Source organism: Myodes glareolus, chromosome 19 (assembly GCF_982192425.1).
Source record: "Myodes glareolus chromosome 19, mMyoGla1.1, whole genome shotgun sequence".
Classification (NCBI taxonomy): domain Eukaryota; kingdom Metazoa; phylum Chordata; class Mammalia; order Rodentia; family Cricetidae; genus Myodes; species Myodes glareolus.
Genome location: NC_142044.1, coordinates 33,746,578 through 33,769,144, shown reverse-complemented (window position 1 = coordinate 33,769,144; position 22,567 = coordinate 33,746,578). Strand labels below are relative to the sequence as shown.

General features: G+C 40.4%; 1 protein-coding gene across 3 annotated transcripts in view; it reads left to right on the top strand.

Moving 5' to 3' along the window:
• Fam135b (family with sequence similarity 135 member B) overlaps positions 1-22,567 on the top strand; it is a 280,584-nt gene that overhangs the window by 245,783 nt on the left and 12,234 nt on the right. For all 3 annotated transcript variants that reach the window (XM_048457323.3, XM_048457322.3, XM_048457321.3), the window contains exons 12-19: positions 1,615-1,769; positions 5,284-7,291; positions 9,499-9,665; positions 12,095-12,186; positions 15,686-15,783; positions 17,127-17,278; positions 20,231-20,341; positions 21,922-22,035. In XM_048457323.3, coding sequence (XP_048313280.3) covers positions 1,615-1,769; positions 5,284-7,291; positions 9,499-9,665; positions 12,095-12,186; positions 15,686-15,783; positions 17,127-17,278; positions 20,231-20,341; positions 21,922-22,035 — 2,897 coding nt within the window. The remainder of the gene's footprint in view (positions 1-1,614; positions 1,770-5,283; positions 7,292-9,498; positions 9,666-12,094; positions 12,187-15,685; positions 15,784-17,126; positions 17,279-20,230; positions 20,342-21,921; positions 22,036-22,567) is intronic.

Here is a 22,567-nt window from a genome sequence, read left to right as displayed (position 1 = left end):
TGAAACAAAATCATATTTAAATATCCAAGTAATTAAATATTCAAAGAGGCATAAAGATACAACAACCTCTAGAGCTTTGAATAAGAGAAAAATAACCCATTTTTGTGTAGAAAATGAGAAAAATGTAAAATATATGACAGACGAATTTAATCCATAAATTTATATGTATTGCCTTAATGAACATTTTATATGTATATTTATATGAAATTTATATATGCTATCAATCATACATGTGTATGTGTTGAACTCATGTTTTGTAGTGAGGAGCTGCGGGCAGGCCTGCTTTTCGTCCCACCCGGCTCCTGCACGGCTAGCTTATCCCCGGAAATAACAACACACAAATTGTATTCATTTAAACACTGCCTGGCCCATTATCTGTAGAGAGTTAGTTACTGGCTAGCTTTCACATCTTGATTGACCCATTTCTAATAATCTGTGTAGCACCACGAGGTGGTGGCTTACCGGGAAAGATTCAGCATGTTTGACCTGGTGGCTGGCTCCATGGTGTCTTCCTCACTGCCCTCTTCCCAGCATTCTGTTCTGTTTACTCCGCCTACCTAATTTTCTGTCCTATCAAAGGGCCAAGGCAGTCTCTTTATTAACCAATGAAAGTAATACAAATGACAGATAACCCTCCTCCATCAATGGTTGATGATGATGTGATGCTTAGAGAATTTGTTGTGAGCCTGTGTAGAGTTACACATCACATTTATTTAATGGAGGTAAATAGTCCACATGGCTGGGAAGTGAGATGAGTGTGTCTAGAACACAGCCTGTTACATAGGGAGACACAGGCGGGCAGCAGGCAGCCAGCCACGCAGACACATGGTCAGTCTTCTCCTAAACCTACAATCCCATAAGTTCTCTTTCCTTGGAGAAAAGTGATTGAGTTCTTATACACAAAAATTGTAAAACATTATTTATCTTTTCTTTCATGAGATAACATGAATTTGCTCTATTCTGAAGAGGTAAAGTTGCATGTCCCTTCAAACTTTTAAATTGTAAAGTAGTAATAGCTTCAGATTCTGAAATCAAATTATTATTTATTGGTTGAAGGATGTTTAGGTCAGGAAGAATAAATACAAGCTTTTAGCGTTCCTTTATAGAGAAACAAAACATATGATGCCTGAATTTCATTAGCTTACACACCAATAAACACTGTCAGTATCTACATAGTAACAAGTACTTCAGGTGGCTCTTCATTTAGCTGCACCAAAATATAACTCAGACTCTAAGTAGTTTAAAAAGTTAAAGATGCTGGAGTAATATATGAATAAATTTGCCTTTCTCTTCCAAAGCACACATTTTAGATCTGTAGCCTTTTCCTAGCTAGCCTTTCAGCAGCATGATGCTAATCCCTTCCCACTAACCAGTAGGAGTAGCTCAGTACCACAATCCACTGCACCAACCCTAATTCCTGGAGCAGTTCCTCAGCAAAGCAGACTGTCACTTTGAGTGACATCTTATATGGAACAGGCAGACGGTCATTACCTAAGCATCAGCTAACATCATTGTTAATGCTTTTGGGGGGGGGGGCATAAGACTAATGAAAACTTCCAACCCTGTTTGTTTGATTACCTTCTGTGCACCTCTCCCCTCCCCCCCTGCTCCCAGGATCCAGACCCACAGCCAGCTATCTCTGGACATCCGGAACTCAGAGTACCTCACCAGCATGCCCCCACTGCCCGCAGAGTGCCTGGATATTGATGGTGACTGGAACACCCTGCCTGTTATCTTTGAGGACAGATATGTGGACTGCCCTGTCTCAGGTTTGTCTTTCTCTGTTGTTTTAAAAACACTCAAGAATTAGGATTTTCATGTAAGTACTAGTGCATTAACAGACAGTACCATTGGAGATCTGCGTGTGTGTGGGTCACTGTTCACAAGAGTATGAGCAAATTGAGGCTGTATTTTCTCTTTAAAGGGGAAGGAAGAGTTAGCTTACCTGACTCCTTCTCGATCAAAATGGCCTTGGCACTTGTGGTTTCACCTATTGAATTACCTATATAATGAGAAATACATAAACACACACACACACCTACACAAACACACACACACACACACACACACAACTTAAAGACTGCGGAATATCTTTTGTTTTCTCAAGAGTACAATTTTAACTATATTCATTTCATTTCTGTCTTTCTTCCTTTCTTTCTTACTTTTCTTTCTTTCTTTTTTTGTTTTCTCAAGACAGGGTTTCTCTGTAGCTTTGGAACCTGTCCTGGAACTAGCTCTTGTAGATCAGGCTGACCTCGAACTCACAGAGATTCACCTGCTTCTGCCTTCCAAGTGTTGGGATTAAAGGCGTGCGCCACCACTGCCCGGCAGTATATTCATTTCTTATTGAACTTCAGTGACACCGCACTAGTGCTTGTTCTGTGCTGTTGTTGGTGATTGAGGTTGTTTTGTTGGTTGGTTAATGGTTTCTTGAGAAAGGATTTTTCTAGGTCATTCTAGATGCCCAGTCACTAATTCAAGAACTTGTTTAATGATTGCCTCAAGGCAGGTCAAGGACTTGAAAAAAATGGGCTGTGAAACTATGAGACATCATGAACAAAAATCTCAGGGAGAGAAGGAACAAGGTTATACGTCTTGTTTGTATACCTGTGTTCAGCATGGCTATACTGTTTGTCAGTAAACCCAGAGATCAACTGCAGAATGACCAGACATGAAGAAATGAATGTCCCCTTTCTGTTCTCCCTATAACTCGACCACAGAACCCCAACACCTTTACCAGAATATGTCAAGTCCTGTGTTGTTGGTTTAACCAAGTGGTTTATTTATTTAATCCTTTAAATAATTTATACAGCTTCAGAGAAGGAGACTGAGGCATAGGTAGAAGTATGTGGGAAAGACTGCATCAATGAGCAACCAAAGTCAACTCCTCAACTCCGGAGTCCAGGCTCTGCTCTATTAGCTTCCTGAGGTGCTTTAAGCCAGGCTAGTTTGTTTGTCATTTTATACAGTGGATCAAAATGGCTACATTTCAGAACTACTGCATCAGCAGACTTAGAGTCTGGAATCTAGGGAATGTGTAGGGACACAGCAAGTTTGCAAACATGAATTTGGTTTCTAGCTGTACTCTGACACCTAGCGTCAAGTAAATGTATGACAAGTGAAGTGTATTGAACAATACTAAATCTCCAACCCAAATGGTAAGTTTTAAACATATGTACACACGTATGCATGTGTGTGCGCGCATATTTATGTGTGTTTATATGCTTGTGTTTTCATTAATGCATGCCTCTTATATAATTTCCAGAAAAAGTCGACAGTTGAAGCAACTAAGCACCAATTATAAGAACCTCTGATATTTGCACAACAGAATTGAGTGCAGATTGTTTCTCAGTCTTTTTAATATCAAATATTTCTAAATATTCCAGTGAGCATAAATTTAAGTCTTTATGCATGTGATTCTTTCATACACACATAATTCTTAACAAGACAACTGTTCCTTTGAGTGCTTCCCAATATTTTGAAAATTCCATCTAGGCAAAAGCTTATTTACTGTTTTTTGCTTGTTTGTTTCGTTTTGTTGCTTTTTTTCGAGACATGGTTTCTCTGTGTAGCTTTGGATCCTGTCCTGGAACTCGCTCTGTAGACCAGGCTGGCCTCAAACTCACAGAGATCTGCCTGCCTCTGCCTCCTTATAGCAAATGTCCACTTGCCATCTTGCCAACCCAATGCCTAGTCATGCTAGTATAGCCCTGGGTGGAGCTAAGCATCACTGTGATAGTTATGTTCAAACAACTTTTACTTTGCTAGATTCCTGTTCTTGGCTTAGACCCTTTCAGGAACACAGTTCATCAAATATGTACCACACAGGATGTCAGCCTTCAGGCTACAGGGATACGACACAAGCTGTCACTTTCATGGGAACAAGAGTTCACAATTAGATCATCACATGGTGATAGGATTTACAACACTACCTGTGTGTGTGAGGGACATTGGGGAATTTTCAAAAGAGTATACTGGTCTTGCTTCAGGCTGACGAAGGTCTTCAGAGGAAAGCAAATGCTTCCTATTATCATTGGTTACACCCAGGTAAAGGGGGAACTCATTCCTCCCTCAATCTAATTACAAATTGCACTAAATGTTATTAGAGAATCATGTATCAAAGCCTCATGTGGTTTGTAATTAGTATATGTATGGCTTAATTCATGATAGCATTTAAGTTGTATTGATTTAGCTTATATTAAAACCACATGAAGCCTTTATCTTATATTTTGATTTTTAAATTAACATATGAGGTAATGGATTTCTTTATTATATTTTATACCCATTTCCATAATTTTTAAATATTTCATATACTATATTTTCTTCATATTTACCCTCTCCCCAGCTCCTCCCTATTACCCTACCCACCCGACTTTCTCTTCTGTTAAGAATCCCCCTCCCCCACCAAATTCACCAAGTCAATTTGTGTTGCCCAAATGTTCTTGGAGGGATCGTGGTTGACTTTCTTTTCCTCACTGCCCTCATTTGCCCCATTGCTCCTCTGCAGATCCCTTTTCCTCTTTGCTTGCCTCCACAGTTGCTAGGAGTATAAACTGCTACATGAATTCAGGTCACTGGCTACAAATTCTTGGTTCATGTAATTCACCCATGTTTAACGATATTCTGGGATGACTCAGAGAATTTGGAAAGGATGCCCATGATTAAAGTTTTATTGTTATAAATAAAAAACAACTATATCCCCCCAAATGAAAGCAGGAGATGGAGGAGGGAAGTTTGAGAGCAGAGGGGCAGAAAGAGAGATGGGGGAGAGAGAGGATTTATAGGTTGAAGCTTAGTCAGAAGTTATGGTGCTCTTAAGACTTTTTCTTCTCCTGGAGAATCCATCTTTGTTGTCAATCTACAAGTCTGAGGAGCTCTTCCGAGTCACAAGATCCTAACTGTGCATTGATGTTTTCTTATGTGGACAAGATTGTGCGAGCCACTCGCCTCACATAAGTGCAATCCTTTCACAGGGGTCTGATGGATATTTCTTTGCTTTTGCCCCACCCACTAATCACATGTTTTGTCATGTCCATATCCTCGATTATCTCACCAACAAATTATTTGGGATTTTAATATGAGTCGCTTGGTTAGCATAAACTATCTGTATACTTCTAAATAAGAAAGTTTCTCCTATAACTTGATAACTTTAAACACTCTGAAGGTCATCCCCTTCAAAAAGTAGTAGTACATGATTGTTCAATTGTTTTCATACAATTAGGCATTTGAATAATTTATAATATTTATTTTAAGCTACAATACAATTTTCTTATTTTGTTTTAGGACATAATTTGAGGGTTTATCCTAATTTTGATATCCCAGTGACAAGTCCTGCAATAATGAATCTAAAAGGAAAAGAAAAGAATCTTATAAATCAAAAGTCAACTTCGAAGAAAGACCTTCCATTATCTACTACAAAAGCACCCCAGCTGAACTCCGATGAGGATGTTATTAGGTGTCCAGAAATGGAAGAGAATGTCTCCACACAGAATCCTGTGGATGTATGCTCAGAATCTCAGGTGTATTTGACCATTGGTGAATTCCAAAACAAAGCTGTCATGCCTGAAGGTGAATGCTGGACTGGCCCAAGGTCTGATGCTGTGAGAGAATCAGATGGGGGCATCCATAGGAGGAGTCCAGGTCCGGAAGATGGGAAGACTCCAGCATTGACCTACATTGATGTACAATCTAGCAATAAGAACCACCCTAAAGCTGAGTCTATGCAGGGCCTTAATGTGCAGCATGAGCCCAGGCGCTCTCAGGACAGCTATGATCTTGTTAAGACTCTGCCAAACAAAACTGGAGCAGGAACAAGTCAGAATAATGCTGTGTCATTAAATGAAACAGCTGCCCTTGAGTTCAGGACTCTAGGAAGGGGAGCAGACCAGGAGGGAAAGCCTGTACTGCTGAGCCTGAAGCTCACCCCTGCTGAGCCCTGTGACTCATTGAATACTATGCACAGGGAACCTTCGGACACCGCGTCTTCCCTGCAGGACCATGCAGAAGAGCAGGAAGATCTGTCAGCGCTCTCTGGCATCATCAAGAGGTCAGCCTCCATCATATCTGACTCAGGCATTGAAAGCGAACCAAGTTCTGTTGCCTGGTCCGAGGCCCGAAGCAGGGTGTTGGAGTTACCCAGTGATCGTGAAGTTTTACACCAGGTGGTGCGAAGGCATGCCCACCACAGGAACTCTTTAGAGGGTGGCCATACAGAAAGCAACACTAGTCTGCCCAGTGGCATCCAGGCTTCTCTTACCTCTATCAGCTCTTTGCCTTTTGAAGACGAAGAGCGCGAGTTGGCACTTACTAAGCTAACCAAGTCTGTCTCTGCACCTCAGATCAGCAGCCCGGAGGATACTGCTGAAGGTGCAGACACCATGAAGCACACAGGAGGATTTTCTGAAGACCTGGACAGTACTAGCAAGGACAACAGTTCACCTGGACACAGTTCTCATTCTTCTGGTGACTCCAGAGTCCAGGATGTCAGGGCAGGACATTCTCTTGCAGATATAACTTTAGAATCTGACAGAGCCCAGGGTCCTGGGTACATAGACATCCCCAAAGGTCAAGAGAATCAGTCTGATCCTCAAGGACCCTGCTGTCTGGATAGCACAGCTGGGGACATACCAAGTGTTGAAACCAAAGGTCTTAACTTAAAAATACCATATTCTATAGTGCTTGAAAATTCTAGGACCAGATCTTTTCAAAGAACAGTCGTGGAGACCACAAAAGGCAAGCCTAAAGAATCAAGTGGTGGTAAACACATACTCCCCAACCACAGCATCTTAGAAGCCAGGGCTGTGTCTCACAACAGGGTGCCTGAAATTAGGAGTGTGGCTGCTCTTGAAGCTGGCAACTTGAACTCTACAGGGGTAGGAACTGGTTCATCAAGTGTCAACGATGCCATGCCGTTGAATAGAAAACATAATGCCTCTCTGGAGGTCAAACACGAAGCCGGCACTGTGTGCCCCACTGTGACTCACGCTATTGCCTCCCAAGTGTCACGAAATCAAGAGCTGAAGGCAGGAACTTCCATCTCTGGGTCCCACTTGAACTCCGCAGAGGCCTTTACTCTGGACAGCCTAAAGGCAGTGGAGGTCGTTAACTTGTCTGTGTCTTGCACTGCCACGTGTCTCCCTTTCTCATCTGTACCCAAGGAGACCCCCGCTAGGGCCGGACTCTCTTCTAAACAAAGCCTAGCCCCCATCACTCATCAACCTTTGGGTTCTTTCGGAGTTGTTTCGACCCACTCCAGCAAGTTGGAAGATGAAGTCAGTGAAAGGATGTTCAGGTAAGCTTGTGGATAGCTCACAGGTCATTGAGTTTTCCCGAAATTTTCTCAGTCTCATGCATATATGTAAACACGAAGGTGTTTGTTGTTTTTGATTCCTTAAATAGAGCAATAATGTACATATCATGCAATTCGGAATGTCTAAGTAATTAAAATAATAATTACAAATAAGCCCAATATAATGTGACGTAATTTTATACAGATATTTTATATATAGATATTTGTCCCTTAAATATATTCATTTTTAATAATAATAGGATTATTGTGGCACTTCTTAATTATTTTTCTTGCTTAAAATATTTGAAACATCTTTCTCTATAAGTTAATTTTCATTTAGTATTTTAATGTTTCCATAGTAATCCATTGTATGGATGTACCATAGCTTATTAACCAGGTTCTTAATGGGTAGATATGGAAATTTTGTTACAGTTTTATTTTGATATACAACTGTCTTACAACACTACTGTGACTTCACCTTTTTATATTTTGAAAAAGGAGATTTTAGGACCTTCGAGGGAATAGAACTCTGCCAGATTTGCCTCCCAGTTTCCCTTTAAGATTGTGGGCTTCTTGAAGCCACCACTCTTTTTGGTAGTAGAATATATAACTTCCTCATTGGCTCGCACTCTATTCTTTTTTTTTTTTTTTTGGCCCTCAATTGTCAGCTATAGATTTTATTGGATACGTAATAGGAATATTTTATCAGAGTACCTCATACTCATTCTTCTCTTGCCAACTGCTAATAATTACTGATTTTTACATAAAGAAAAAGCTAAGGCAGGTAAGCATTGGATATATTGTTAATAAATAGCATAAAATACTTGTGACAGTCCTATGACACTTGTCACCAATTCAAGAAGTCCAGCTAGACACAGTCAAAAAGCTGGGTCAGAATCATCCCTGAGCTAACTGCAGGAAAAACCAGGCAGACAAGAATAACAACCAAGGCTATAGTGTTGGGCAAATGTGATTATTCCTTCATGCCCAGCGGAACCTAAGGGTTTTTTTCCCCTAGAAGCAGTATCTGTACATATAGAGAAAGCAGGCAGAAAAAACACTTTAGAGGACAGACTGTCTTCACAGAGGGGATGTAAATGAGGTTGCTAATGCTAATGCTAGAACATCACTGACTTGAAAATCCAGAAGTGTACATCATCTAAGATCCATACGTTTTTATTTTGTTTTGTACTGCTCTAGAGCAAAACTAGGGCCTTGCTTTATTAGACAATAAATATAAATTTAAATTGTATTTTCATGCTATTGGAATCTAAAATATTTTTACGGCTGGTGTGACAACACATGTAGAGAATTTTGCACCATGAAATTATTTTATGTTCGACATAATAAAACTATTTTATGAAAATACCTTACCTCAGGTAATGTGCTTAGACCACATAGAAAACATCGTAGTTCTGTGTATAGACATGGTTCCATCCTCAGGTTATCTCAGTATGTTTATGTATATATACCTAAATCTTAAAAGCAGCAACAACAATCCCAACTAAAAACTGAAACTCTTCTAGTCTCAAGCATTTCAGATAACCAATAATCATCAGAAGTGATAAAACCAAGATTCTAACCTTCATAATCTTATCTGTGAACCAGTGTTGTTAACCACCATCTTGTCAAGTGACCAGAAAAATAACATCTTAGCTGGGTATAAAAGTCATTTCTGGAATCCAGAACACACCAAGGCCTAAAGAAACCAAGCCAAGCCAAGCCAAGTCAAGCCAGCAAATAAGCCAAAATAAAACAAAGAAACACAAAACCTGCATTGGTGTTGGGAATGGGGGATCTAGTACTTAAAAAGAAGATGAAAGCCACACCGTGGTGGGCTTGTATGATAAAAAAGAAACTTACCCTCTCAGGTAAGTTATCTCTCAGGAGATAACTTTAAAGAAGTTCATGTCCTATAGCTGTACAGCGTTTTATAAAACTCTTTACCCAGTCTCTTGTTAAATGCAAGACTAGAATAGAAATTTGCAGAATGAAGCTCTTTCTGTGGTTCAGTCGGGGGTATTTTCCTGCTCTCTTGTTAAGAATGAAGCTTTGCTCACCAGCATTTCCCCCAAGGTTTCATTTAGCATTGGATGCTCAGAAGACAATTTGTTTGTGGATACAAGTCACTCCTGCATACCAGCCCCACTCATTCCCATCTCGACATGGAACATACGGCATGGCTTGTGATTAATTGGTATATTCTCCAGTTTTTATCAGGCCAAAGAAAAGTTTAAAAAAGAACTGAAGATTGGAGGATTTCTGTACAGTGACTTATCTGTACTAGCTTCTGATATGCCATATTTCCCACCAGAGGAAGAGGAGGAAAACTTGGAAGATGGGATTCACCTGGTGGTCTGTGTCCATGGCCTGGATGGTAAGTTCTAAAAAAGGTTCTTTCTCAAATTACTATACAACATTCAGTTTATGTCTCTAAAAACAACCAAACAACAACCATGAAAACATTGCTGTCAAGGGAAATGGCATGGCAAAGGTTACATACATACATACATACATACATACATACATGCATACACATTTCATTCATTAATTAATTCAATGATGTGAATTTTGCCAATAAATGGAATAGGTAAATGAATTGTATAACCAATGGAATTAGTATTCTGGATGAAAGAGAGACTGGAGTAAATGATTGAAGAAGTGGACGTATTGCTAGAATGAATACCTCAGTGAAATGCTGGAGTTGATGGAATTTATGAGTGAATAAAATAGTCCTAGAAGAAGACATGGAGGGGAAGGAATAGATGATGCATTTTTAGGATCTTGGATTGGTGATTGCAACTATTTTCTTATTTACTTTGTTACTCTCTCGCTTATGCAGAACCTTTTATGTATTAGACACTACCATGATCTAGCATTAATAGAGATAAAAGTCACCACGACATTCATTTGCTCAATGTCACTAATAGTGATTCCTACATCTCATTTTGAAAATCCTAAAATTCTTTTCAATGTAAGAAATCTGGGGGTTCAAAAAATGGCTCAATGGTTAAGAGCACTTGCTGCTCTCCCAGCAGACCTGACTTTGGTTCTCAGCATCTATGATGAATGGCTCACAAACTCTATAACCAAGGTATCTAATGTCTTTCTCTCTTCTCTGAGACTACTTGGATATCTGTGGCAATCACTCACCTAGACATACACATAAATAAAAAAATAAATATTTAAAGTAAGAACTCTGATCTAATAATAGGGTTTTTATGTTATCTCATGCAAATTGAGAAAGAGTTGTGTAACAAAGGTACAGACGATTTGCCTGTATTGCACTGATTCGGAGAGATGAGCTGCCCGTGATCACATCCCCTGGGTCACAGATCAAAAGAAAAGCAAGTGATCACAAAGACAGCTTTCAGAATATTACTTCTGTAGTTCAAGGTACATGTGTGTAACCTCTTCAGAGTTTTATAGGATCTGTTTATTCAAATCTGTCTAATAGCATGATTATATTAAGAACTGAGCACATTAAGACAAGTTATGAATAGTTACACAAGCTCTCTGTTGTGCCAAAAAGCTCAAAGCGTATCTTGTTATAAATGTTCTCAGTCTAACACATTATGAAATAAAAATATTTTTGAAAGCTTTAGGTTCCAGAAACTTTTTACTGTTAGTATCCTGAGTAGAGAAGGATATTTTATTCCTAAATTCTCCATGTTAAATATAAATTGCATCAACTTTTTAAAAGACCACTCCTAAAATGTCATTAGGAAGATTTAGGCTATAACATGAGTGAATCTGGAGGATATTTAGCTGCTGACATAAACAAAGTTATGAAATTTAACTTTCTAAGAGAAAACATGTATCTCTCCTCAAAGAACATGACCACCAATGACCTTGAGCCTACAAGTTTGAGCAAGTGCTATAATAGGTTACTGGATGATTAACATCTAGGAATATTTACATTGAGGTTTGTCTCTAATCTTGAATTCTTCCAAATATCATGCATTTTTGTTAATACACCTTTGCATCATTGGGAGAATTCATAAAGAATGATATAAAATTAGTTGTTACTTGACTTACAATATAGAAGTTCTCTGATACCATGACCTGTAGGGTTAATTTACATGAAAAAGTATGCTACCAAATTACCCAAATAGGTTGCAACTTCTTTTCAACTCTACAGGGACCCAGGAGAGGAACATGCCACAAATTAATGTAGATACACTAGAATGCCCACGGGCAGAATGAAATGTATGCCTAATTTATTCTGTTATAACAAATCCACTTGCCATGTGACATTTTATGCCAACAAAATATTCCATTTACTGTTTGTGCCTCTCATACTAGTAACTTCCTGGAATTACCAACTTTTTATTCCTTGACCCTTGATGATACACTTGGACATTTGCAAACTTACTAGTCCATTATTCCTTGGCTTAGGAGTAATTCTTCTATTTATACAACTGAACTAGAGTTGATTATTCATCTCTTCCTGTTATCTATAAATAATAAGCAAGTAGTTAAGAGGGGACTGCCACACTGTGCCAGCTCGGCTACTAGGTAGCTCCTTCCAAAAAGTTGTTGAGAGAATAGTGTTCTGGGAAAGAAAGAAAACTGATGTGGCAGGTCTAGGAATAATCCCATTGAAAAAGGACCATTTAAAAGGGCCCACCTCTGTGTGTGCATGGGCTGGGGTAGCAAGAGGGGAGGACAGAGAGTTACTTCAGCTATTTCTGTTATCTGCTCACAAATGAAGGGAAAAAATCTAATTGTAATGTGAGAAATGGTGAGAAAGAAATCCTTTGTGACATGATTAATTATAGAACTGGGGTCATCTGTCATTTTCAGGGAACAGTGCAGACCTACGGCTGGTGAAGACTTTCATAGAACTGGGGCTCCCTGGGGGAAAATTGGACTTTCTAATGTCTGAAAAGAATCAGGTATGATGGTAGAAATGTTGGGTTGAGAGAACATTGGGTTTGAAAGAGTCTCCTAAAGGCACCAAGATGATGTGTGGACACATGAAGTGAATGGGGCATCTTCAAGGATAATAACCAAGTTCTTGGGTGATTTGGAGAGAAAAAAAAATCTTACTGTATTGTTTTGGGAGTTTAAGGAAAAATACGAATTGATGATAAGAGCTAGCATGTATCAGCTGACTGGAACTTTTTGACTTAATTGGACATTGGGAGCATGGCAGCTTAGAATATCTACTATGTGGCCATTCATGTGGTCACAGTGGGGACAGAACATTGTCACCTCCAACTATGTAAAGTAAGGAGTCAGGTTATGATTGCTTTTTAATCGAACATGGTAGATTGAAGCTGCATCTGTAAAAAGAGCTAAGAGTCAAAAAGACACTAGCAATTCAATCAACAAGAGCTAGGGATGACCAGAGAGTCGGGTAAATGAGTCATAAGCATCTTTATGGAAGATGCTAGAGGAACAGAGTTGTTAGCAAGCAAGAGGCCTCATGAAAGTGATAGTAATGCAGAGAGGCATCAGACATCAAAGCTAAGACATCAAGCTAGGGAGATGATTCAGAGTGAAGGCATTCACTGCCAAGATAAATAGCCCGAGTTCAATACCTGAGTCCTACATACTAGAAAGTAAGAACTAACTCTCTCAAGGTGTCCTTTGACACACACACACACACACACACACACACACACACACACACACATTAATAAACGTTTAAAAGCCCAAAACACCCAGCTTATCACTTAACTGATTGTGCTTAATTTCTTTGCCTGTTTTTCACATTCTATGCCCAAGGTCACATGGCAGGCAGGATAAGGTACTATGTGAGGGAGGAGGAGTTCAGAGAACCATCATTCAAGGGCACACTATCTTCAGCATAACTTCCCTCAGTTAATTGTTCCTTATTCCATCTTCAAAGCAGCTCTGTTGCTTACCAACAGCATCAGCTCTTTAGAGCACAGGGCATGAATCCCAGGACTTCTGCAGAGAATCCTTCCCCTAACTTGAAGAACTGCCATTCAAAATTCCAGAATATTTATGTCCTAAGGGACATGTTTCATATGTGCTCATGTCCTGAGGGCACTAGCCCAGGGCGTTCAGAGAAGGGGGTAGAATACTGACTGATTAGTGTTCTGTGACCTTGTGTTGACTTTACCCTAGTGAAGTTTTCTCTTCAGGGATGATGGATGTAGTTAATAGCAGATATCTGGCCAGGAATTCAGTCTTCATTGTGTGTCTCTCCATATACTCTGCGATACATTCCAGGACATCTGGATTCTACATGGTTTCCACAAGTTTTTTGAGCCAGGACTCTGTGCAAGTCATTAATGGGAGGTACTTGTCTCAATACTGATCAAGTCTGACTGTGCTATTTCACTGCTTAATATTGCAAGTCTTATAAAGGGCTCAGAATGCAATGATTCTTTCAAAGCATTCCTGGCTGTGAAGGTCCCATTATTGCTTTTATACCTTACTGTGGTTTTTAGAACATTTTTCATCATACTGAGTACAGTCTTCGTTATTACAATTGTAAAATAGTGAATATGCAAACCACTAATTTGAAAAGGAGCAAAGAAACTCTTGGAGACTAGAAGGTCATGATAAAAGCATCACCAGCTTAGGTACGTTGACAATCATTTCAAGAGTCTTTAAGATACGAGGAGGAATATATTGCATTCTCCATTTTTAAAGGCAAGAAGATGAAGATTCAGGCTATAGAAGCCACAGAACCTTGATACAGCCTCTGGGAAATTAGAGCTACAGAGAAGATTGTATTTCATGAAGCATAGCAAGAGCACCACTGTGTTTTGTCTCTTTCATGCTGCAGGCTTCATAGAGAGATGGGTGACCATCGACATAATGTCACTCATCTCTTTGCTGCTCCTTCCTCAGGGGTGCTTGCTGCTTCATCACCATAATGAATATTTGTTAGAGTTTTTGGCTGGAATCTCAGACATCCCAAGATGCTGTTGCTCCAGCACTGTTTATGAAGGATATTTTTGCTTGTATATATGACCCTAAATACTTGGCTGTGTTGCTCCCAATAATATTCCTAAAATTTAGTTATATAGACCAATCTATTATGTCTTCAAATACCTAGATGCAAAGACACAAACTGCCATCCGGAACCTTGCTGGTAGTCCATAAGCCTCGTGGCAAAATATAAAATAATAGAAATGGGTTAATTTAAGAGATAAGAGTGATCTAGAAAGATGCATAAGCTGATAGGCCAAGCAATATTATAATTAATACAGCTTTTGTGTGATTATTTCACTTCTGGGCAGCCAGGAACAAACAGCCTCCCCACAATATAGATGTACATGAAATTTCCCCATCTTTTTGCACTTCTTTATCATTTGGCCATCTTTCTGGTGAGGAAAGGGTTTATCTCATTTCCAATTCTACATCACAGTCCATCCTTGAGTGTAGTAGGGCTAAGAACTCAAAGCAGAAACAGGAGCCTTGGAAGAACACTGCTTACTGGTTTGTTCCTCATAGGTTGCTTAGCCTGTTTTCTTATTGCATCCAGAACCACCTTCTCCATGATAGCACAGCCCACAGTTAGCTAGACCCTCCCACATCAATTATCAGTAAAAAAAAATGCACTATAGGCTTCTCAATGGGCCAGTCTGATTGAAGCATTTTCTCAATAAGATTCACTCTTCCCATATCTTTCTATCTTGTGTCAAGATGACAAATACCAACCAGCATGAGACTCCAGCATGTCTTGGTGTGAATCTGGCTCACACAAAGTGAGCAAGTGGCCTCCTTTCACAGGGTCTGTTTCCTTCACCAGACACAGTGAGCTCATGTTGAGGCAGCCGGTACCACATTCACACATTCCAAGAACATATACTCCCATCTTCCACCTTATTCCCCTAACTGAAAGTTCTTTAGCAGATGCCCAGGTTCTTCATTAGAGACCCAGTGGACTTCATATCTTGAAGTTATGTCTCAAAACTTAAAAGATGCTTATATTCTTCTCTAAAAAAATGTCATGCTGTTTAATGAAAGAGGATTTCTTACATAGAGGCCATAGTGTGGGAGATCTTTCTGTCTATGTGTTACTTTTATTGGTTAATGAATAAAGAACTGCTTTGAGCCTATGGCAAGGGCAAAAAAGAACTAGGTGGGAAAAGCTAGGCTATATGCTAGGAGAAATAAGGGCAGAGTCAGGGAGACACCATGGAGCTGCCACCAGAGTGAGATGTGCTGAAACTTTAGCTGGTAATCCACAGCCACGTGGTAATACAGATTAATAGAAATGGGTTACATTCATATGTAAGAGTTAACCAATAAGACACTAGAGCTAAGGGACCAAACAGTGATTTAATTAATACAGTTTCTGTGTGATTATTTTGGGTCTAAGCTAGCTGGGTGGCCAGGAACTAACTAGTGGCCCTCTTCCAACAGAGGTCATAACTTCTTCCAACATCTTCTCCTCTTCTCTTCTTACAGATGGACACATTTGCAGATTTTGATACCATGACAGATCGATTGCTGGATGAAATCATTCAACACATCCAGTTGTACAACCTCTCCATATCCCGAATTAGGTAAAAGGAAACCACAGGTAGCTAATGCTGAGGGAAGATGGGTGACATGTTTTTGAGTGTTTGCCATATAGTGATGTTTAGATACTTCTATAAGGCACTATGATAATTGAATTTTGGGCTCTTAATGAATCTGATTACTTTTAGATAGGAGTGAGTGAGTGAGTGAATAGCAAGTCTGGTTTCTTCCCTGAATATCTCTCATAATATGAATGCTAAGAATAAATATTTTGCTGTGGAGCACTAGGAATCTTAAAATTAGAACAACTGTCTCTAGGTTTGAATTCATGTTTGAATTCTCCCAAGTTTAGGATCTGCCATGTGCCGAATGTGCAACTTTTTGCACACTTTTCAATTCCTTGAGCCACCCTTTGTTATGTCTTAATTGGATTATCAGGAAATTAATGTACTAGAACCCTGCAGGACTCTCCCATCCAATGAGAGGGTTTCAGCCAGTGCCAGTTGTATCCTCAAAATATCGCAAAAGCTTGGTCTAAAAATTTAGATAGCTCAGACTAGCTTGTTCTGTTTTAGCATGTAGATACATCAGCATAGGACCAAAGTCATGGTGCCTGTTGTTGTTTTTAGTCTCCAGGGCTATGAGATCACGTATTTATTTCACAAATCAGGATTCTGAGGTCAGGAATGGTTTGGTGGTAATGGCATCACACAGTTCAGGCAATCCAATTGTATAGGCTAACATCTGTGTCTTTATTTTGTTGGTTTTATGTTTACTGTGAGAAGAGGTAAGATGACGCACCTGCCATATTATAGAGTTTTGAGAAATGACTCATTGAAATCTGAATGGCATATTGAATTTATGGGTCCAGAAGGAGCGGGAAGTTGGGACAGAGCATGGAGGAGAATGGTCAATCAGTATAAGAGGGAGCAGACAGCTCAGTACATGTGCAGAGAAATGAGGAGCTGAGTGGGGGCAGAGCTGGGATGATGAGTGACCTCTTGGGAAAGTATAAGAGACGGGGGTTTCATTTTGTAAATGGCCAGGAGAGCGCAGTGCTTAGATAGATGGATTTCAGAAAGGACTCCATGCTGTCCCCAGATGGGTTGAGAGGAGGTCTGGGGACTAGACATCAGGGGCACTGCTCTCATAATGGACCTATGAGGTAAACACCACAGTTCTCCTGTACCTCACTATATTTGCCTAGAGCAAAGTTTCCATTCACAAGCACCAACACTGGGCGATAGTGAGGCTGTAGTGGCCATTTTTATGTCAGGTCCTCCGTAACTGGGGGAAGATGCTAAGACCTTGAGCTTATCACTCTAGCCCATCCCCGGGCAGTGGTTCCCTGCCGGCACTCACATGTATCACTCCTGCCTCTAAACAGCTTCATCGGTCATTCTCTTGGTAACATTATCATCAGATCCGTCCTCACAAGGCCCCGGTTCCGGTATTACCTCAACAAACTCCACACATTCCTGTCACTGTCTGGGCCTCACCTGGGGACTCTGTACAACAACAGCACCCTGGTTAGTACAGGTAAGGCTTCATCACCCTCATTATTCTTCAGAGTTAATCAGAGGCATGAGGAACTTAGAACTGGAGACAGAAGTGTTTGACGGGATCTTATGGCTCTCCGGAATGTGGGATGGTGGATGGAGATTTGGTCTGGCAGTGTGGTACCTATACACATGGGAGTTTTAGTCAACCAAAAAAGGAAAATTAAATTATGGAATTTCCTGAAATAAATAGGTAGAACTGAAAAATATTAAATTAAGCTGATATCCAGACAAATACTGTGTTTGCTCTCATATGTGGAGTCTGGCTTCTAATTATTAAATTTAGCTAAGGCTACTCACTCTACAATATTCATTTACTTTCTGTGAAAGGGAGACTGCGTGTGCATGCTCGCATATGTGTATATGAAGCCCCAAAACAATCCCACACCAGTTAAGAATTAGGGGTCATAAAAGAAGGTTATTTATTTGAGGGAAAACCTTACAGATCACCATCCCAAACAACAGTCCTCTCCTCGCAAACAGGAAGCAGAGTCTAGCTGTGGAAACGGGCTGGAAGAAAGAGAGGCCTGGTTCTGCTGCTTTTTAAAGTTTAAGAGACCACACCCCAGTGGGCTGGTATCTTAAAGGCTATTGGCTGAAGGAGCAGAAGGAGCTCCTGCAGCATGTATACATATTTACAGTATATATATGTATGTATGTATATTACAGTGCATATATAGTACACATATGTATTTAATCTTATTACAAATGTTATGTGTGTGTTTAAATATTCATGGAATATATGTGTGTGTTCATATTTATATTTTAGTATCTATTGCTGATGGCTTCTCGAACCCTCACAGACTCAAACAGATGAGAATTCCTAAGTCTATCATATAAACTCTCATAGTTTGTACATGTAACCTAGAAAACCCTTTTTCATGTTTTATATCATCTCTAGTTTTTACCTCCTAATAAAATTCAAATGCTATATAAGAAGTTAATATACAGTGTTGTCTATGGATAATGTCCAGAAAAATTATCCAGGACACGCAACTATTGAAAAAAATACTTTTAACCCTTGGTGTGTTGACTCTGCAGGTGTGGAACTCATCTGCACCGGGATCTGACTTGTGTGGGCATACACATGCATACATGCATTCGTGATTGTGTAAGAGGTGAATTCAAAGGGAACATTAAGAAGCTGACTTGTTATCTATTGTAGGTGGAGGAAGGGGCAGCAACGGGAAGGAGGAAGAGAGAGGCTTGATGTAAAATGAGAGGCAGATTGTAGGAAGCTTTGCTGGTGTATGTAATGACCTAGAAGGCTCATCTAATCAGCAAACTGAAACAAAGTCTCAGAGATAGAACCACTGCACTTCACAGGGCAAGACGGATGAAGTGCCTGACCACAGCCAGATGATGAAGGGCCTTGCATGACTCAACAAGGTGCTAGACACACATGCAGACCCCAGAGACAGTGTTAATGGGTTTTAGCAAATGGTTTCACATTCAGAAACACATACAAGATATTTATACAGTGATGGTAAGTGTTAGTTAAATCATATATCCTTAACGTATTTTTTTACTAATTATTTGAGAATTCCATACATGCATACAATGTATTTTGATCATATTCATCTACTCCTTGAGATCCATCCACTCACATCCTATAGAGTGAAAGGCAAATATTTCTTAGCTATGCATCTGACAAGAGAATTAGTATCTAGGATGTACAAAGAACTCAAAACACTAAACCCCAAGAAAACAGACAACCCAATTTAAAAGCAAAACAGCTTTCAGACTGAACAAATAGGACTGCATATGTTATGATTGGCTCGATTCTTCATGTGGTATTGAGGTCACCTCAAATGAGCTCTCTCTCCCTGCCATGCCTCCATTCCTCCCCATATTTCCCAATCACTCTGCAACTTTCTTCAAGGTGTGACTTGGCTTCATGATTATTCTCTCCAGTATCTTAAGGATGATACCTGTGCTCATGGCTTATTTTGTACTTTTATACATAAGAAATGTCTTTTCTTCAGAATAAACCCAAAGCCATCTTTGGACAAAGATAAATTTATTTAGCTACTTCCTCCAAATAATTATAAGCTTGAAATAATATTTTAAAAGCCTTTAAAGGATATAATACCCAGTTTATTCAACCTAGAATACCTAAAGTAATTAATTCACTGTGGTTCTTATATTTTTCTACACATGTTGACATTTATATCAACAACTATCGTATATGGTTCTCTCTCTATAATGTTTTATGGCATTCATTCCTTTATTGTTGACATCTATTATACTCTTGTAATCATCTGCATAAGCACTTCATGAGATGTGTAAACAATATGTATTCTAGCTTTCCAGTCTGTGGACCTTTGGGTGTTCTTCCCTTTAGCTACCTTTACTGAAGGAGACCAAATGACTATCAGAGTATGCCTGGTTTCATGGTCAGAGAAGCCATTGCTGTGTAATTTGGCAGAACAATTTTATACTCCTGCTACCAACACTAAGAATGTAAATTTGGGGACTGGGGACACCAGTTATTGGATAAGAACAGTGACTGCACAAGTGTGAGGACTTGGGTTCAAGTCTCTAGAATGTTCATAAAACTCTGGATGTCCCCATCATCCATGCATAGCCATAACCCCAGTGCTGTGGAGAGAGCAGATAGAGATGGGAAGGTTTCTGGGGTTTGCTGCGGCCAGCCTTCCTCTGTGTTCAGTGAAAGACCCGTCTCGGGAATATGATGGGGTGTGATATATCAGACACCTGATCCTCAAACGACACATGATGTTCTCCTTTGACCTCTATGTGCACATGCAAATAAAACACACACACACACACACACACACACACACACACACACACAAACCTAACTCTTGATTATCTGATAAAAGTCCCATTGCTCTGTTTTAAGCTAACTGAAAATATCTTCTTTGTTTCAAGTTACTTTTTCATCTTCATTTTCCATTTCTCTTCCTAGGCTTGTGGCTCATGCAGAAACTGAAGAAATCTGGCTCCCTTTTGCAGTTGACCTTCAGGGATAATGCTGATTTGCGCAAATGTTTCCTTTACCAACTTAGCCAGAAAACAGGTGTGTGGCTTACTAGGCCCCTGAGGATGAGATCTTAAGATAGATTCACTTTGACAGTGTGTTCGTTTGCTCCTGTGAGATATGTTGAGACTCTCCAGCAGTGTCTCTTCAATCTGCTGAGAGGCTGGAAGATACCCAATGTGTCAGCCTGTCTCTACCTGCCTCCTGTATAGTGCAGGAACCAAGGTGTGTGCAGGGCTGATGCAGTACATAGAAGCTGTGACTTCCATTCCTTGCCAGTCATGTAGTGTATTCTATTGGCATGCCAGGACTGTGGTCCACCCTCACCTTGTATGTATGGATCCATCATCACCCTGTGTGGATCCATCCTCATAAAGAGTGGGTAGAGCATTGTCTGGGTTCCCACACGAGCTTCCTTTTCTATTTTTCCTCACCCTGTGGTGGTGATGTAGAGTAGTGTGAAAACCCAGCCTAGATCATAGAGTCCATGACAGAGGGAAGCATCAATAATGGACCAGTAGTCTATGTTCAGGAAGGGAGCAGCTATTGATACCCCTGTATCAAAGTCACATACAAGATCTAACTATTCCTTTTGTACTTGTGTCTCCCTATTCTAAGAGGATTATTCAGTTAGCTGCTGTAGGAGAAAAGAGGTAGGATTGGGCATACAGAGATGCCGAATTGCAATGAGTTCAACACAGAAGTCTCAGTTTATTTCAGGCATGGAGCAGTCAAGAGCTGGAGTGTTGTTCCAGTTCTGTCCTGAAGGAGATCTCGGGGTTACCATCCTTCCTGGGTCCATATCAGCCAGCCATAGCCCTGGATTCTGTCGCAGTGTGTGATGCTCAGTTCTGACCTCGGATATGGATGTGAGACCATATAGAGAGGGTCAGCAAGAACAGTCAGCCAGTGTCTTGTTCAACTGTAGGTAGGATAAGAAGCGCTCCATCTTCAGGTGGGGGCTGAATGCAGTGTGCTGTGCACTGTTCCCAGATGTCCACAATGAGTGCTGAGGGCTGCATCACTTAGCTGTGCTGACTTTGGGTTGGAAAATTGTCTATATTCTCTGTGGGAAACAAATAAGGAAGGCAATGCTGGAGTGGAGTGAGGCTGGAGAAGGCAAGCTTGGAGGAGGGGAAGTTGGAGGAGGCAAGGGAAGGCTTTCCTACTGCAGGTGACAGGAGAGGAGAGGCTAGGATTAAAGAGCCAGGAAGAAGGAGAAAGATGAAACCATCTTCCCTGTAGGCTCCATATTTTCCTAGCTTGCAGAGACAGGTTTTGTTCTCATTGCAAGGTACTTTTTCTGCATTTTTCTCAGTATTCACAGTGAAACTCCTTGGCTTCTATACTCTTGAGGTCAAGGACTTTATCTTATGTCCAAAACACAAAAGTCCTAACATACTGAGTTCCGTTCTCAGCTTCTCACAAGTGCCTGCTATGTCTCCTCCCGAGTCATTAGTATTGACACTCGGAGCATTAGTCCTGGGTAAAGGTACAGCACAGTGCCCGGTGTCTCCTCACTGCCACTCTCTGGGGGAGACTTCTAAATGTGTACACCCAGAGGGGGTGTCAGTGTAAAGGACACAGATAGAAAGCATTCACCTGCCTTCTTGTTCCAGGGCTGCAGTATTTTAAAAACGTTGTTCTGGTTGCTTCTCCCCAAGACCGCTACGTGCCATTTCATTCAGCGAGGATCGAAATGTGTAAAACCGCCCTCAAAGATCGACACACAGGTAAGCTACATTTCCTTTTGACAGGGACTTTCTAATTTTCCAAGTGAAAGCAGATATATGAAATCCAGAGTATATATACTAGCTAGGTTCAGGCTCTGGGCAGCCTACACTGCTGCCCTGATTCTGGAATGGAATGTTGGGATAACCACACTCTGAGTATGCACACAGATTGCTGATAACAGTATGAATGTTTCCTTTGTGTGATGTGAACATCCATTTGCTTGTCAGTTGCCTGAAACTGGTAAACTCCATTTGTGTGTTGTCCATGGAAAATAGAAGGATGGATACAGACTTGGGAAATGGGCTCTGCCCTGTAAGGACTTTAATGTCTAGTTAGAGCAGGGAAGCAAGAGTGTTGAGAGCAAAGTACAATGGATAAGGAAAGAAAATAGTGTGTAATACATTCCATTTTTACCAGAGGGAAATGAGACAAGGGCTGGAGACTATTGAGGTTCCGGGGAGAGGTCAGCTGATGAGGGTGTAAGTTTTCTAGGCAACCAGAACCAGGAGATGGGCTAGCATTCCTTGTTTC